Source organism: Brassica rapa, chromosome A09 (genome assembly GCF_000309985.2).
Source record: "Brassica rapa cultivar Chiifu-401-42 chromosome A09, CAAS_Brap_v3.01, whole genome shotgun sequence".
Lineage (NCBI taxonomy): Eukaryota > Viridiplantae > Streptophyta > Magnoliopsida > Brassicales > Brassicaceae > Brassica > Brassica rapa.
Window position 1 is genome coordinate 28,201,561 of NC_024803.2, and position 16,963 is coordinate 28,218,523.

General features: G+C 30.2%; 2 protein-coding genes across 3 annotated transcripts; both read left to right on the forward strand.

The window, feature by feature from the left end:
- Positions 1-290: 290 nt before the first annotated feature.
- On the forward strand, positions 291-11,909 carry LOC103840512. The gene is made up of 3 exons (XM_009117018.3): positions 291-9,646; positions 9,793-10,541; positions 10,633-11,909. Exons 1-3 carry the CDS (start codon positions 9,590-9,592, stop codon positions 10,955-10,957), a joined length of 1,131 nt encoding a protein of 376 aa, XP_009115266.1. The 5' UTR covers positions 291-9,589; the 3' UTR covers positions 10,958-11,909.
- Positions 11,910-12,145: 236 nt separating this feature from the next.
- On the forward strand, positions 12,146-16,571 carry LOC103840513. 2 transcript variants are annotated; one of them, XM_033280436.1, is made up of 3 exons: positions 12,146-12,408; positions 12,483-13,228; positions 13,301-16,571. In XM_033280436.1, exons 1-3 carry the CDS (start codon positions 12,352-12,354, stop codon positions 13,650-13,652), a joined length of 1,155 nt encoding a protein of 384 aa, XP_033136327.1. In that variant the 5' UTR covers positions 12,146-12,351; the 3' UTR covers positions 13,653-16,571. The 2 variants fall into 2 exon arrangements, with proteins under 2 accessions (XP_033136327.1, XP_033136326.1); XM_033280435.1 differs by having other exon boundaries at positions 12,483-16,571.
- Positions 16,572-16,963: the final 392 nt, after the last annotated feature.

Genomic DNA, 16,963 nt, shown 5'->3' on the forward strand with positions numbered 1-16,963 from the left:
TCGAGCTCTCACGTTAAAAGTTAGAGCGGTTAATATCTATAATACCCTTAATGAATTTTATATATAATTAATTATATAACCAAAAACGAATTTATATTAATAATATTAACTTTTTTAAAAATAAGATAAGTCTTATATATTGTGTTGTTATCTTAAAACATATTTTTCAATTATAAAATTTAAAAATAAACTATAAAACAATTATAATAAATTTAGTGGTTAAAGTCAATGTTATCTTTAATAAATTTTAATTAAACATATATATTTAATTAGATTTTTGTCATATATATATATATATATGTTTGATTTAATTTTTTTTGAAAACATAAATAATAAGTTATTATGATGGTTTTTGAATTAATAAAAAATAAACTAATAAATATTTGTTAAACGATTAAGCCCGCATATGCGGGCAAGACACCTAATATATATATATATATCAGAATATTCCAATACTAATAGAATAAATATTTACAAACACGCTATGACATACACTAATTAATAATAGAATCGATAATAGGAAATGAAAATAACTTGGACACCTTTTCTAAACCTTATATGTACGGTTTGTATATTATGTACTTTCTAAATTTTATACATACACTTAGTATATTCTGCAAATAGAAAATGAAAATAATTTGGTATACATTTACTCGTGAGTGATTTTATTTTCTGATATTATATAAATCCATATGTTATATAAAAATTTTTATTTTCAGATATTTTCTCTGTTTTAACAAATGGAGATAATTGATCATCAAAATATTCTTTATGGTATTATAGTCCACTCCTCCTTATTTATTAATAATAACTAAAACTTTACAATCCATGTACATAGCCAATTTTTTAAAAAATATGTTAAATAAAAATGGAAGTTTACATTTTTTATTTCATGCATATTTTTATATAAATATATGCCAATGTAAATTACATAAAACATATATATATATATATATAAACAACTAATCCAATTGACGGTTTGATACAAAAAAATAAAATTACTCTATATAACAAAACAACAACAAATTATGTACATATATATTATATTAAATTAATATTTAATACCGATTAATGTCAAAAATACACACTACCAAAAAACTATAAAAAATATTGAGATAACACTCAAACGGGTGCGCAGATCAAAAACTAGTTATTACTAACATTATAGTACAATCTACTTGCTTTAAAAAAAATTGGACACAAATTGTTTTAAAAAATTGGTATTTTAGTTATATAAAATTTTAATCCAAATAAAAATTTAATGTATGCAAAAATATTCATGATATTTCTATTAATAAATACATAGCTAATGTATAAATTAACATAAATTAATGGTTTAAAATTCATAAAAATTATCTTATAAATTAAGATAATTGTTGGATTAATGAGGAAAGCTCACCGACTCAAAGTATATTTCATTAAAAAAAACTGTACACTCGCATTATATTTCTGAGGGATTTTTAAAATCCTTCACTCTGCTCTCATCTTTATAATTATCACTTCTACAAAATTTCTGATTGTTAATGGTTTACTAATTGATCAATGTTCTATTGCCGAATATATGTTTATGCAAATCAAATACATTCCAAATTGAAATGGTTATCTACATGACTCAGTTAGAATTTCAGCTGATGCCATGCTGTTAAAGATTCATGATTGTTCTATTTTGAAAGAAGGTTGTTTAAACAAAGATGCCACATGTGACATCATACCTTTTTTTAATTATAAGTTTTCAAGTAAATTGCAATAATCATTGTTTGTCTTTTTAAGTTGTGTTTCCAATGTGATCATAAAAACAAAGTACTAAAGATTCAACATTTGAATATATGGGCCCATCTTCCTCATAGTTACATCCGAACATTTTATCCAAACCCGATTGGATATCATACATGTCTTTCATTTTATTTTAATAACTATTTATTTATTTAAATTAGTTTGTATCTGATAGTACTTGAGACAAGATCATATGCCAGAATAATCCCAAAGTTATAAATATATATAATAGGTTTTGAATCAGGCTTCCAGTTATATAGTTTCAGATAAACTTTCAAAATTCTAGACACATTTCAGTTTATTCTCGTGTATTCATTCATGATTTTAGATCTTCACATATAATTTGGATATTAGATACTTGGATTGAACTATATCCAAAACATATTAGGTATTAAATGGTTATAATAATAATTGTGACCTAAACCGATTTGAAACCGATAGAAACCAATCCAAAACCAAGCAAACTTTTTGATAAACACATAAACAAAAAATTATCAATTTACTTGTGAGATTCTAACGCCGCGAGATTGATCTGTGAATATAAAACCAGCAAAGATGAAGTAGTTTTGTACAACTTTATTCCCACAACCTAGATAAACAATCTGATTAAATAAACAAACAAAAAGAGCAATCAACAAAAAGAATTAAATAAAACATAGCATAGATAATGTGTTGGACTCACAGGTAAGACACAGACGTCGAGCGTGTGGACTTTTCTATTCCTTTAAATTGGGAGAGAAACTATTTTCTTTGGTTTCTGAAGTGAGATGTATCCGTTCAAACTGATTTTATATCCTCCACTAGCATAAACTATAAATGAAAACAATAAAAAATTAGTCAATATATAAATATAAAACAATATGCACAAATTTATCTCGCTTACCTTCGTCTTCATTTCCAACCGGAAAACTGTCCACTGCCAACATTACAACATCCAACCGACATTGTGCTTTAGCTCGCTTATGAACATAGGTTACAAGAATGCTACTTTGATTTTTTGCCAAATGGCAAAAATCCTTTAACATAAAATTATCCAACGACTAAAACATCAATTCTAAGGAACAAAATCCAACCATTCCACTTTCAGCAACACTATTTAGAAATCGTGCTACTATTTTAGATGGAATGATGTATCTGCCAACATACAAAAAATGCAAGTGTTAGCAAAAAACTCTAAACAATTAAAAACATATTGAAAAATTACTAAACATTCTGTCTATTCACAACAGCCTGGAAAGAGACTCGAATGACATTATTTCCGCTCAACACCAGACTGCCACTGTTACCATTGTTCATGGCCGCATCAACTTGTAAAACATGCAAGGTGGTTGAGCTGTGAAAATAAAAAGCAGTATTAATTCTTGAAATTACTCTCTTCGTGACACAAATAGTACTACCACCTGAAAACAATTACAAGTCAATATACAAAATATGCAATAAATGTAATCAGCTTTAGGAAGCATACCTAAATGTATGACCCTAAAAATCAACATTCTAATTTGATTTCTTAAAACTGAAGTTTGGAAGAAATACCTATTTTCCAACTTCATCATATTAGACATGTGTTCATGTAATGACAACATAGCAAAACAACCAAATACACTAATATAGCCACAAATCAAAACATAAGCATAATTATTTAACAACAATCATTATACACATAATATAATGGAAAACAAAATATTTTTTCACAAGTTCGATCTTATAAAAAGAAGTAAAAAAGATTTGACAGCAATCATCACTAATCAACCCTAAAGATAAACATTCAAACATGATTCTTAAAACTAATGTTACGAAGAAACGTCCTTTTCCAGACTCCATCATATTACACATGTGTTCATGTAATAACAACATAGAAAAACAACCAAACATACTATTAAAGCCATAAATCAAAACATAAGCGTATTTATTTAACAGCCAGAAGTTGAATATTCAAAAGATAAGAAAGTAAGATCTGGCCAAAATCATCACTAATCAACCCTAAAGCTCAACATTATAACATGATTTATTAAAACTGAAGTTAGAAAAACGTTCATTTCCAGACTTCATCATATTAGACATGTATTCATGTATTGACAACATAGCAAAACAACCAAACACACTATTAAAGTCACAGATTAAATCATAAGCCTAATTTTTTAACAACAATCATCAGACATGTAGTATAATGGCAAACAAAACATTTTATTTTGCACAAGATGATATTCTAAAGAGAAACAAATAAGATCTGACAACAACCATCACTAATCAACCATAAAGATCAACAATAGAAAAAACAACAACCAAACACACTATTAAAGCCATATATCAAAACATAAGCATAATTATTTAACAACAATCATTAAACACATAGTATAATGGTAAACAAAACATTTCATATTCCACAAGTTCAATCTTCTAAATAGAAACAAATAAAATGTGACAGCAATCATTACTAATCAATCCTAAAAATCAACATTCTAACAAGCTTTCTTAAAACTGAAGTTAGAAAGAAATCTCATTTCCAGATTTCATCATATTAGACATGTGTTCATGTAACGACAATAGAGCAAAACAACCAAACACACTATTAAAGCTATAGATCAAAACATAAACATGATTTTTAAGAGACACCAATGTGTATCTCACTGATGTTGATTCTCTATTGTGATTAGTTTCTCAAAGAAGATACATTGCTATTATTGTATTTATATAATAATATATCTTTTTACGTAATTAAATTTAATCTTAAATTTTTTGGGGCCAGTTAAAATATGCCAAATGACATATGGATTCCTCTGAATTGTGTCAGAATCTTCTCTTCAAGAAGCAATTCTTCCTTTTATACTTACTCTCCCTCTCAACTTCTTAGTTGTTTAATATATTTTTTTAAGAAACTCTAACATTTTAGAGCCAATGCGGATGCTCTTACAATGTCAATGACTCGTTTAAAACAAACCACTAATTTATAATGGGTATAACCCGTTGATCAATAACATATATGTATGATATATCTATTAGCAAAACCTAGCTATTAAAATATACAAACAACTACAATTGTTAGGAAATCAAATATTATATAATATAATCTAAAATGCCATCAAACCATAATATAAGTTCTATTTCTAAACCCACCATCAACTCTTAATATTTTCAATATAATAGAAAAACTTTTTTTTCTCTTCACTAGTTAATTATAATATATATTAAAAACTAGAGCTGAGAAAGCATCTAGGAATGTATATCAGGCATCACCATGGTGGTTGCAAAAGAATATTTGAAATCGTAGATTTATTGTTTATTTTTAACTAGATGTTGAAGAAGCAGAATATCTTTTTTTTTTTAATTTCATATTTATAAATCTTCCAAAATATGTTACACTGCAAAATTTATAAAATAGATGAAACTGTGTTATTCTCCCCAATTTTTTTTAATATCAAAATAGGGTAAGTTTAATTCTATAGATCGATATCAGCTTAAATCTTGCAGCTTTCAAAATTCTATATGTTAGACAAATAGCCAATAAATAGTATGCCGTACGTCCTTTCTGATTCGTGATTGGAAATATAATATGCTAGGGTATAAACAATAGAAAAAAATCTTATTATATGTATGTTTGTTAAATATCAAATAATAGTTGAGCAATAAATTTTATTCTAAAACAATCTTCTTTATTTCAGATCTATATTGTAAATGTTAGTAAGCATTTTAAGTAATATATCACTTTGAGTTAAAAATAACATTAACCTTCATTATTTTTTTGTTAGAGATTACAGAATTATCCTACCATTAAAAATTTGAAAAACTTTTAACGGTTATATTTTTTGTATTTTATTGACTTTATTCGTTTGTAAGAAATTAAATAATAATATACAATAAAAAGTATGTACAATATAAGCTATTTTATTGTATTATTTTATTGACATAGTAAAAAAGGTTAATCTATAATTAAAATAATTACTATTCTATTTGTTTTCAAGAGGTTCAATTTTAAATATTTTTCCACTGATTAATTTATTAACAATAATGAAACACAATTTGATAAAATAAGATAAATTTAAATTTTAAAATACTATATAAATAATATATACCCAGGTTAAGGGGTTCGAATCTTAGACTATGAAATTTATTGCAGATTACAGGAAATCCAGGTTTCAAGTCCCAGAGAGAGCAGTTTATTAAACAATTATGCAGACTACAGAAGAAAAGCTTACAAGGGATCTTCAACATGGTGCAAGTAAATCTCGCCAGACGTGGATCTTCATAGGACGGCTCAAGTGATGCAGTTAGGTATAGGTCTTCATAATGCAGGTAGTATTGTCGGTTGTTAAAATCGTCTATGTAATTTTTCTCATATCATAATTGTAATATCATAATAAATCAGTGTTAAAAAAAAATAGAGTTGTTTAAGAGATTAGACTCATTAATTTCATTTAAAAAAATACTATATAAATAATTCAGCAGTATATAATAATAAACATATTTTATTAACTGAAATTTCTTTTGTTTAAATTCAAATTATAGTTTTAATTTTTAGTAAATTTCAATTAATATAATTTTTCTAATATTTATGTGTTGAAAATTATTTTAGTATTTTTTGAACTTCTTCGTATACCAAAATTATCTGTTGAAATTTTTCCCATGCTATTTTAAATTATTCTTACAAATTAATAATTTTATCCATTAAAATTTTTTACATATCTGAAAATATTTTATTTATATTCAATATTGAATATTTTATTCAAAAATGTTCAGAGTGATCGGAATTTCAGTTAAACCAAAATGTTATTAAATGTAACCAAACTATCATAATCTGAAAATTAGGATGAACCAAACCATAATGTGAAAATCAATAGGAAAATTGCTAAAACTACCTCATTCCTAATACCACCTTTCATGTTTAATTTAACCACTTTTACCCTACTTTTTAAAGATGTAAAAAAATAATACTAATAACCTAGAGTTAACTAATTTATTCATGGTATATTAGGAAACTATAATATTATATTCACGGTTGTATTAATAACGTAAAATCAATCATAATGGCATGATTGATAATCACAGAATAATGATAGTTAACAGAGATACTAGGAAACTTGTATAGAAAACACACTTAATTACATTCTTCACGTTAATACAAATTGATATTTCGTTTGTCAATCTTTTTGAATTGGTCAATATTGGGTTAGTCATAATTTCCACTGAGATGGAATGAAACTATACGTAACAGAAAGAAAAGAGTTATTTTTGACAAACTTTTGTTCATACCAAATAAAGGTGTTTTTTTTTCTCCATAGGAGGGGATAATGGCACCTGTCACTCCTTATTTTTTCCACATTTTAAACTTTTACGCATTACTGTCTCGGAATTAAGTTTTTAACTAGGCTATAATTAATTTATTAACAACTTAATAACCTTGTTATTTTTTCATGTTTTTTATTATATCAGGCCCAACCCAAATCTAATCAGAAACAAAACTTTGTTACTTGGAATTCGAGAGGCTATCAACGCTCTGCGACACCATAACCGTACCGCTTCACCTCACCTTGCAAGAGTAACCTCTTGTAGTTATGGCATTCAATCGAGAAAATCCACTATGAAAGTGCAAAACGGGTCTAATACAGAGAGTAAAACATACAAGTACAATGCTATTTTTTATTTCACAAAGTACTACAACAGGATAACAATGAAGGAACATAATTAAACATTTTTTTCGTATGATTAGTTTATATATTTTGATTGTTTTAATATTTTTTTTATCAAATTTAATAACTCTGAAATCTAATTTGACTATTTACCAGGTTCTTGGTCAAACCTACTATTGGTTCAACTACCAAGTCGGTCGGAGTTTAAAAAAAAACTTGGAAAACCGAACCAAATTCGATCCGAAAAGGTAATACCGAATCTAAACTGAAATTGGTTAGTCATCTGAACGGATACAACATTTTGGTATCTAGAAAACCAGAACCAAATCTGACACGAACCGAAATATTTTGGATATCCAAATATATCTAAATCAGATTTGTATACTTAAATATATTAATTATTTTTAGATTTAAGATCCAAAAATATCTAAAATATATAAGATAGGTTGAAGTTTTCCAAAATACTTTAAAATATATATAAATAGTCAAAACTAAATGTCTAAAATAACTAAACGATACTCAAAATAGTAAAAATACTTGAAATATCTATCGATTTTATATCTAAATATTTAAACCAAAAAACCAGTTTTTATCTTAAGTTTAGGTAGTTTTGCATATATTATTCAAATTTATATGTTATATATTATTTCCTATTATTAATTTTGAGAAATTTAAAGCATATATGAATTTTAGTTTTTCGAAAAATAACTTAAACGGGTTATTCGGACTCACAAGGATCCGAACCAAAATATATAAATATACGAATGAATTTAAATTTTTAACCTCGAAAACCCGAAATCTGAATAGACCTAAACCGAACTCGAATGGATATCCAAACGCCCACCCCTATATTAGAAAGAAGTAGCCATTTAGATTTGAAGAATGAACATGGAAAAACCTACAAAAATTGTGGACACAATTACCAATTGCAAATTTTAAGTTACAACATAAAAAAAATTAAAATTTAATTACATAGATTTATGTAAATATCATGTGCTTTGCGAAGGCAAACCACTAGTAGATCATCAAAAATGACCTTCTTTTAAGTAGTTCAAATAAAAATGCATAATAAAAAAATTAGTCCGATCATCGGTTTCAGGGTCTTGGCTGGATTATATGCTACACTTTTTTGATAAAAAAAAACCTTTGATTCTATGGGGATGATCTGCAGAAAGACATGATCCGTATAACTACTATACAAAAATATCCAAAAAACTGAGCGGAATCTTGTGATCCAGTGGTACTGAACGGATTCTTCATGCAAACACATTTTGAATTCGATTTTCCTGCTATGAAAACTAAGTTACATTGTTCTGTTCATCATAACTGTTAATCTGTTCGTATGAATAGTCGGGAGAGAGCCTGTCGTGGGCTACACCTCCCACCCTCAGAGTCCTAAATTTATAGATCTATCTATTTATCTATACTATACTATTATTTTTGCAAAGTGATTTTTTTGCAACGAATCTCTTACGTTAAAAGTTAGAGCTATTAGTATTGTTTATACGCTAATAATTATTTTTATAACTAAAAACAAAATTTAAGTTAATAATATTAGATTTATCTGTTACATTAGATAATTCTTATATATATTGTATTGTTATTTGAAAATAATAGTTTTCTGTTAAAAAGTTAAAAGTTAAGATATAAAATAACTTATAATTAAATATTAATCAAACAAATATATGTGTATAAAGATATTTTGTAAAATATTTATAATATGTGAATATTTTTAAAATTTTAACAGTATAATAAGCATATATATTTTTATAAAAAAATCTCATATATAAATACTTTTATGTTTGATTAAAATTTTTAAAAACATGCATAAATAATAATTTATTATATTGGTTTTTTGAATTAATAAGACATTAAACTAATAAACATTTGTAAAAAGATTATGCTCGCATGTGCAGGTAAAACATCTAGTTAGATATGAAAATGAGATTTAAAGTTATTTATAAAAGTCAAAATATGGCATATAAAGAAGTAAATCTGTATTTGGCCTTTCTGATTTTTTTCTTTAGACAGGAGAATCCGATAAATTGATTAATTTATCCACAAATGGAAGGAGGAATAAAAAAAAAGTTGGTGTCCAAATCAAATAATTCTCCTGCTTAACTTGAAGATGATAGACATTCGCCTCGTTCGTCAACATAACTTAAGTTTATTGTGTGTAGAGACTATCGTCAATGTCTCACCTTCTTCTCTCCCGACTCTCCGACCTCTCTTTCAGGCGCCACTCGCTCGTAAGCTTTCTTCTCGTACGATTTAAGACTTTAGCTGCTTTAAAGTATTAGTAGTTTATTTCTCCGAATAAATGATATGAACCATTCGCTTAGGTCAATGCTTAGTGACGAGATAGTTTATTAGCTTATTTATTTATTATCTACAGTGGCAGTTGCACAAGACCATTCGCTTGTTTTCATCGTCTTCGACCAGCCCCTGTTTTCCGCTTTGCGTCGAGGAGAAAGACTCGCCGGGAGACGGCGGAATGGTCGGAGACGTCCACTTGTTCGATGCGGCCACTGAAGGGTTAGTCACAGTCGCTGACAAAACTATACCCGAAGAGATCGTTAACGGCGGTATTGTGGTCGGAGCTTCTCATGGATGGTTATTTTTCAAAGACCGGCACGATCATTCCGTATATGTGACCGACTTTTACAACTCTTTGGCTTTCAAAACAAACGCAACGATGGTTCCTATGCCTACATTTACTGCTCTCCACCATTGCCAAACTGAAGTTGTCTGGAATGTGGCAATGTCGACTTCTCCTGGTCAGCAAGAAGATGAAGATGATTGGGTAGTTGGTATCAAGTTCTTGGGTAACCAGCTGAGTTTCTGCAGGCCCCGTCGTGACCTGCGGTGGACCAACGTCTCAGCTCCTTTTAAAATATTCAACAACTCAAATCTCATGTTCTCAAAGAGAGATAAAACATTTAAGTTGCCTGCTCCCGTAGGCAACTACTTGTGCTCCTGGGATATCCAGTTCCACAAGGACGAATACCCTGCCCCTAAGATCCATAAGCTGCTTTTTCACAACCTTCCCCAGTTGCCCCTGTCCATGTGGGAGCTCTTGGATTCGTGTCCCAGAGAGGATCACTGGGTGGAGTCACCATCGGGGGAATCCTTCCTCGTAAAATGGTACATATTACTTTAAGAGATTTATGCTAACCTTGCCAATTGTTATGCATCATTTCTAACACCCTTTGGCTCTTATGTTATGTCTTTGTAGGTACTCCCGTGTCTCACTGTCCCCTAGCTTGTCTACATTGCCGATAGTTATGGTGTTCAGAGAGGAAGACAGAAAGGATGGAATAATAAAGATGTGTTACACAGAGGACATTGGAGATATTTGCATCTTCCTTTCAAAGAGTGAGGCCTTCTGCGTCCCGGCTAGTTCTTGCCCTGGTCTCAAGCCTAACTCCATTTATGTCGCTGACCGTGTATTTTCTGTGTACGATCTCACCACCAAAACCTTCCATCATTTTAAATACCCCATAGATGCACCAGAGAAGATTTCCCGCGTCCCTTGTTGGCTTCCACCCGTTTCAGTCTAAGTTTCTATGGTCCTGTGTTTGGTTCATTAGTGTTATGGTCTGGTATTTTCAAGCAAGCCAGCCTATTTTATTGAACTTCTCACTTTGTTTGTTTGTTTGTTGAAACGCACTAAACTCAGGTGAAGTCTAGCCTTCTTTGTTTTTAATTTGTTCACTTGATGACTTTTTTTTTTTTGTAAACTGTGAAAATTTCTTTTACTCACCCTCTCTTTACCTTTTTACTTGTGTTTACATGTTAACACTGATATAGCTAGTGAAAATATTTTTCTATATGTTATATTGTTTTTTCTCTCTATTTAATGTGGATTTGTTTCTGTATAGTTACAAAAACAAATTTATAATTTGGATTTGTTTCTGTATAGTTACAGAAACTTTGAACTGATGAAAACAAAATATTTGCAAAATTGACAATCAAATTAAAAGAAGAAACAAAATTAGTCTAACAATGGTTTTAATCATTATATGCATCTCAATTTATTCATATATTATTATTTATTTTTGTCATCAACAAAACATATTCATACTGACTATATAAACCAAATTGGAAGTTCCGCATCCATGTAAACGATAAAAAACTGTTGTTTCCTGACATTACGTGCTAGACTATCCGCATTTAAATTCTACGTTCGTCGTACATCTAGTTTTCTTTCAATTTATTCATACATTATAGTTGAAGGTTATTGATCTTCGTGCACAAAAAAAAGGTTATTGATCTTCTTATTAAGTTCCATCTACGAGAAGTTTAAAAAGCAAAATAACATTTTATGTATAATTATTCATCCAAAAGTTGTTAATATTAAAAATGATCATAAAATATGAGGTATCGTTGTGTAATGATATTCTGATAACGACCGTAGTGTTATAAATTAATTTGATCTAACTAATAATTTTTTTTGTATATAATAATGGTTTATAACATATATTATTTGTTTTATGTGATTTGCATGTTTTTAAAAAAAAAAAAATTAAAACGAATTGTTGTTAATATCATTACAAAATTCAGTTATACTAGTTTACTTTTATATTTAGTATTAGCAGTTGTACATAATTGTATGCTGTAAGTTAATTTAAATTAATGTTTTGGGGTATTTAGATTAAGTGACTCAGTTTTTTAACAACTCATTTTTTCCTCCTAGTCAAAGTTGTGATTGTGCAGATTCTTGGAACAACATATTCTTAATGGATTGTCTTCATCATGAATTGATGCGATATACTGTAACGATTTCTTTCTATATTATTTTGATTTGTTTCTGTATACAATTTATTTCAAGAGAGAGTGAAAATATCTTTACATATGTGAAAAACATTAAAAGGATTTCTTCTTCTTGTGTTTAGAAAACAAGTAATTATAAATAAAAAAATGAATTCAAATAATATTGTGAAATATTTCGTTAATGTCTCAGCTTCTCCTCCAACGACTCTCCAAATCCTTTTCCCGTAACAGTTCACTCGTAAGATTCTTCACTCTCTAGAATTTACTTTTTTTTTTAGAGAAAACAATTCTAATTAGTCATTGATTTGAAAGATTCATGAGAAGGCTAGGAGGGTGTTGTCATCGTCAGCAGCCACCAACCCGTATGTATCACTGGAGATAAGTGCTGATTTGAATGAGGGTGGAGGAACAATCATTGGAAGTGTCCTCCTGTTCGACGCAGCTAAGCATGATGTGCTCACGGTGGAGAAAACAATACCAGAAGAGATGATCGTTGAGGGGAAAGGAGTCGGAGCTTCCCACGGATGGTTATTTATGGAAGACCAACGCGATCGTTCCCTAAGTGTCACTGACGTTTTAAACCCTTTACCTTGCAAGAGAGAAACGACAGTGATTCCTCTGCCTCCGCTTGCTTCTTTGCAACTTTGCCAATCTAAGGTTGGTTGGAATGTGGCAATGTCCACTTCTCCCGACCAAGACGATGAGGATGATTGGGTGGTTGCTATCAAGTTCTTAGGTGGACAGCTTAGTCTCTGTAGGCCCTGTCGTGACCTCCGCTGGACTAATATCCAAACCCCTTTATTAGGCTACTTAGATAACTCAAATCTCATGTATTCCAAGAGAGACCAATGCTTCTACTTGCCTTCTCCTGGAGGTCACCACTTGTTCTCCTATGATATAAAAGACAAGGATCATCCCAATCCCAAGTTCCATGTGTTGCAGTTTCGTGACCTGCCCGAGTTGCCTCAATCCGAATGGGAGATTTTGGTGGGTTCGTGTTACAGGACAGAATATCTGGTGGAGTCAGCCTCCACTGGTGAACATTTCCTCGTCAAACGGTATTTATACATTTCCTTAACTCTGCTAGCTACTTTTGTTATCAACTTTGTGACTGAAACATCATTCCTCAGGTACATCCAGACGTATCTCAAGAACGGGAAGGACTACAAAACGAAGCAGTTCATGGTATTTAGAGAGGAGGAGACGTTGGAAGGAGGAAGATACATGTGTTACACTGACAACATTGGCGATGTGTGCATCTTTCTTTCAAGTAGTGAGGCTTTCTGCGTCCAAGCGAGCTCTTTCCCTGGTCTCAAGCCTAACTCCATCTACTATATAGGCCAAGGATTTGGTATTTATGATATTACCACCGGAACCTCCACTCCTTTTCAAGGTGCACCGGCCAAGCTCTCCGCCTCTTTCTGGCTTCCCCGTTTTCTATTTAGTGGCTTGGTGTATCCTGTTTTCATTTGTAGGGGATGATTATCCTAAACCTCTTGGTATCCTGCTATTTAAATAAATTATTTTTTCTTATAATCAGAGACGCCAGTGTAATAAGCAACTTGTTTCATGAAATTTGAAATGTTTCAAAGATTCAATACTGTTTTTTTTCTCTGAAACAAGGGTTAAGACTCATTATTGTTTTAGACAAACTAGGGTCGGTGCCCGCGCTTCGCGCGGATTACATGTTTAATAAAAGTCCAGTTCAATTAAAATTGGGGGTTTTGAAGTTTCTGAAAGGGTAAGTTATGTTTTGTTTATTTTATAATGCGAAGACGTTAGAAGCGGTAATCATTTTTTTTAAACAACAGTAAGTTTTAATAATAAATTGTTTTGAGGAATTCAATATTCGTAAGAGAAAACAGTATTTCAGTGTGCCTATTTAATTGACGTAGGAATCGGTAATGTAAAATTTTTAAAAGTTGACTGGTGTCGTTTGCTATGAGGCTTAAGATAACAGTTTATTCCTTTTTTGTAAGCGTTGTATGATACCAATATCGTTGTCAAAGTAGAAGCGCGATCTAGGTGTGGTTGTGAGTGATAGTTTTCATGAAAAAGTCAAATATTTGTAAGCATTTATTTTGACATAAACTTTATGTTTAGTTTATTACCTTCATGTAATCGTGGAATAATACTTGTGATGATTACGATTTGTTTTTTCCTGGTATATATGTGATTTAACTCCCTGAAATTAGAGGCCTCCTTGTCCCATAAAGTTAGACTTACCAATTTCGATCTACAAATAATTATTGTATTATATTTTGTTTAGTTGTAAACCAATTGTTATTTAATAAAAAGTTAGTACCTGTCTAAACGCAATCCAATGGTGATTTTTGAATCTGTGTAGTGGTTATATAAATCACTTCTTTGGATGAGGCATATGCGGCCAACAACATCTGTAGGAATAATTTGGTTTTAAGGACAAAAATTTAGTGTTTATTTGTATGTGAGAGAGTTATTGGTTTTTTTTTTACCTGGGAGGAAGTTGGTTGCATTTGCTAAGCTGATCAACTGGTGGTAGCGTTGGGGCCGGAATATGTATGAAGGGATCGGTTGAATGTTTTCTTGAATCAGTGTAATAATTGTTGTCTCATTGATATTGATTATGTATGGTTTAACGGTAAGCATGTACCGTTGGTTATTGGGAAGAAGATTAAAATATCTAATGTGATAAATTTTCCCTTCCTCGAAGCGTTGGTAGATTGTGTCAGACGTAGAAATAGACACCCTCCCTTCCATTATTTGTTCCTGTTTAGTGGTTAAAAACCATCATTTGAAATGTAGTTTGAATAATTAAAAGTAAATATTTTTAAGACAAACCTGGATGTCAAGACAAATGAAAGTTGTTCATAGGAAAGCAATTTTATTTTTGTGATTTGTGATGGGCCACATCCTAATGATCCTAACGATTATTGGATGCGGTCTGAGGGTGTCGCCCCAATTGTTTTGATATTCTGCTGCATGTTCTGCACATATAAGAATGAGAATTATTTTGTATTGCCCATCTTTTATTAATTTCATATTTTTTTGAAGTGAACATAGTTATGGTTTGTTTGTTTTTTTTTAAATTATTAACATGGTTATTTAAAAATTAAAGTAGGCCGGCCCATAATTATTTGAATGAGGTCGAAGCATAAGTAACTGGAACCGGTAGTTGTAAATTTGTTGGGTGCATTTGATAGTAGAATTTAGTTTTTTTTTAGAAATTTATAGTGATTGTGTGTGAAATGAGGGGGTTGTGTTATTTTGGACGGACAATTTTAAGATGAAAGAAAACTTAGCCGGTTCACACATTGTTAAAGGAAACAGTAGAAATAATAAATTGTCTGAAAAAATAGAAAATTCAAAAGAAAATAGTTTGACAGTTGAAATAAGTAATTGTCCGAAGGAAATAGTTTTACGAAGACGGTGATTTGGGTTAATGGGCTGGGCTGCGAGATTTTTTTTTACCTGGCCCACCGGCAAATCGTAGACAAACCGAGATTTTTGTAAGCGACAACGAAGCCCAAATCTTTATTGCAATTTTAATTTGAAACCCAATCTACTAGTGACATGGCAGTTTGATAGGTGGAGAATATTTTACCTATGGTACTTCTAGAAAAACTAGGATTTAGCTTCTTTTATACAGTAGGATCGTAAACAATTGATTATTTATGGGCTTGAAATTCACATTTTTGGCTAAAATAGCTCATGGGCTTGAATCAAATATAGAGATAATACGAGTAGTTGCTCAAAAGAACCATTAATACGACTATACTCTTGTTGCCGTTTAGAGAAGACTTGATTTCTTAAAGGTATGTGTTAATCGGTACGAGGATTGGATAATCATACACGTCATTACTGACACGCCTTGCTAGTTCTTTATAGTCGGCGCCTGAAATTCGGTGTGTTCGAAATGGAACCATAAAATCTGACACTATTATATAAAAAATATAAACTAAGAGATTAAAGATCGATTACATAGAGAAAAGCTATGACATCGTGAGAGAATAATAAACTTGAGTACAAAAATAAGGTGAAATTATGAAAACGCTAATTCTTGTGTGCCGATTACGACCTGATTGCGAATATCTCTCTTTGCAAGTTCTTTGTTATTTCTAAAAACTTTCACTGATTTTTTTTTTTTTTTGCTTTAAGCCGACTTTGCTTTCCGTCTTTCTTTTTCGTTGCACCTAGTTCAATTATATTGTTGGGCTTTGGACTTTGTCCAGGGATATGGACTTTGTCCAGGGATATATTTTCAAGTCCAACAAAAATATTATATATTGTAATTTAGGGGTGGGCACTTTACCCGATATCCGAAGTGGCACCCGAACCCGATCCGAAAAACCCGAACCGAAATCCGAACCGAAGTAACAAAATACCCGAACGGGTATTGAATAAGGAGAGATTGGATATCCGAACCCGAATGGATAATACCCGAACCCGAATGGATATCCGAAGATAACCGAACATATGTATAATTAACCTTATATTTCTAGTTTACATCTCTCATTTTATATAAAATATTTATATTGATACTACACATTTTTTTTTACTACACATAGTTTAAGTTCATATGATATACATACAATTACGGAAAAAATGATTTGCTACTCACTTAAAATGCATGTCAAGTTTTTATTTCAAATAACATAAAATTACATCCAAGATTTAAAAAAAATAACTAAATTAATGCATTTTTAGTTTTAAAATGTTATGTCCAAATCTATTAAACATTCAATCTATTAAAAATAAAAAAATTTAAATACAAGAAACTTGAGAAATGAAAATTTTAATTTTTTTTTTCAAAA

Excerpts from the sequence above, each read along its gene's own strand:
- LOC103840512 (XM_009117018.3), top strand. The coding sequence starts at position 9,590 with ATGTCTCACCTTCTTCTCTCCCGACTCTCCGACCTCTCTTTCAGGCGC. Across the intron at positions 9,647-9,792 it reads CTTTCAGGCGCCACTCGCTC|TGGCAGTTGCACAAGACCAT; the intron begins GTAAGCTTTCTT and ends TATTATCTACAG. Across the intron at positions 10,542-10,632 it reads GAATCCTTCCTCGTAAAATG|GTACTCCCGTGTCTCACTGT; the intron begins GTACATATTACT and ends ATGTCTTTGTAG.
- LOC103840513 (XM_033280435.1), top strand. The coding sequence starts at position 12,352 with ATGTCTCAGCTTCTCCTCCAACGACTCTCCAAATCCTTTTCCCGTAAC. Across the intron at positions 12,409-12,482 it reads TTTCCCGTAACAGTTCACTC|ATTCATGAGAAGGCTAGGAG; the intron begins GTAAGATTCTTC and ends TTGATTTGAAAG.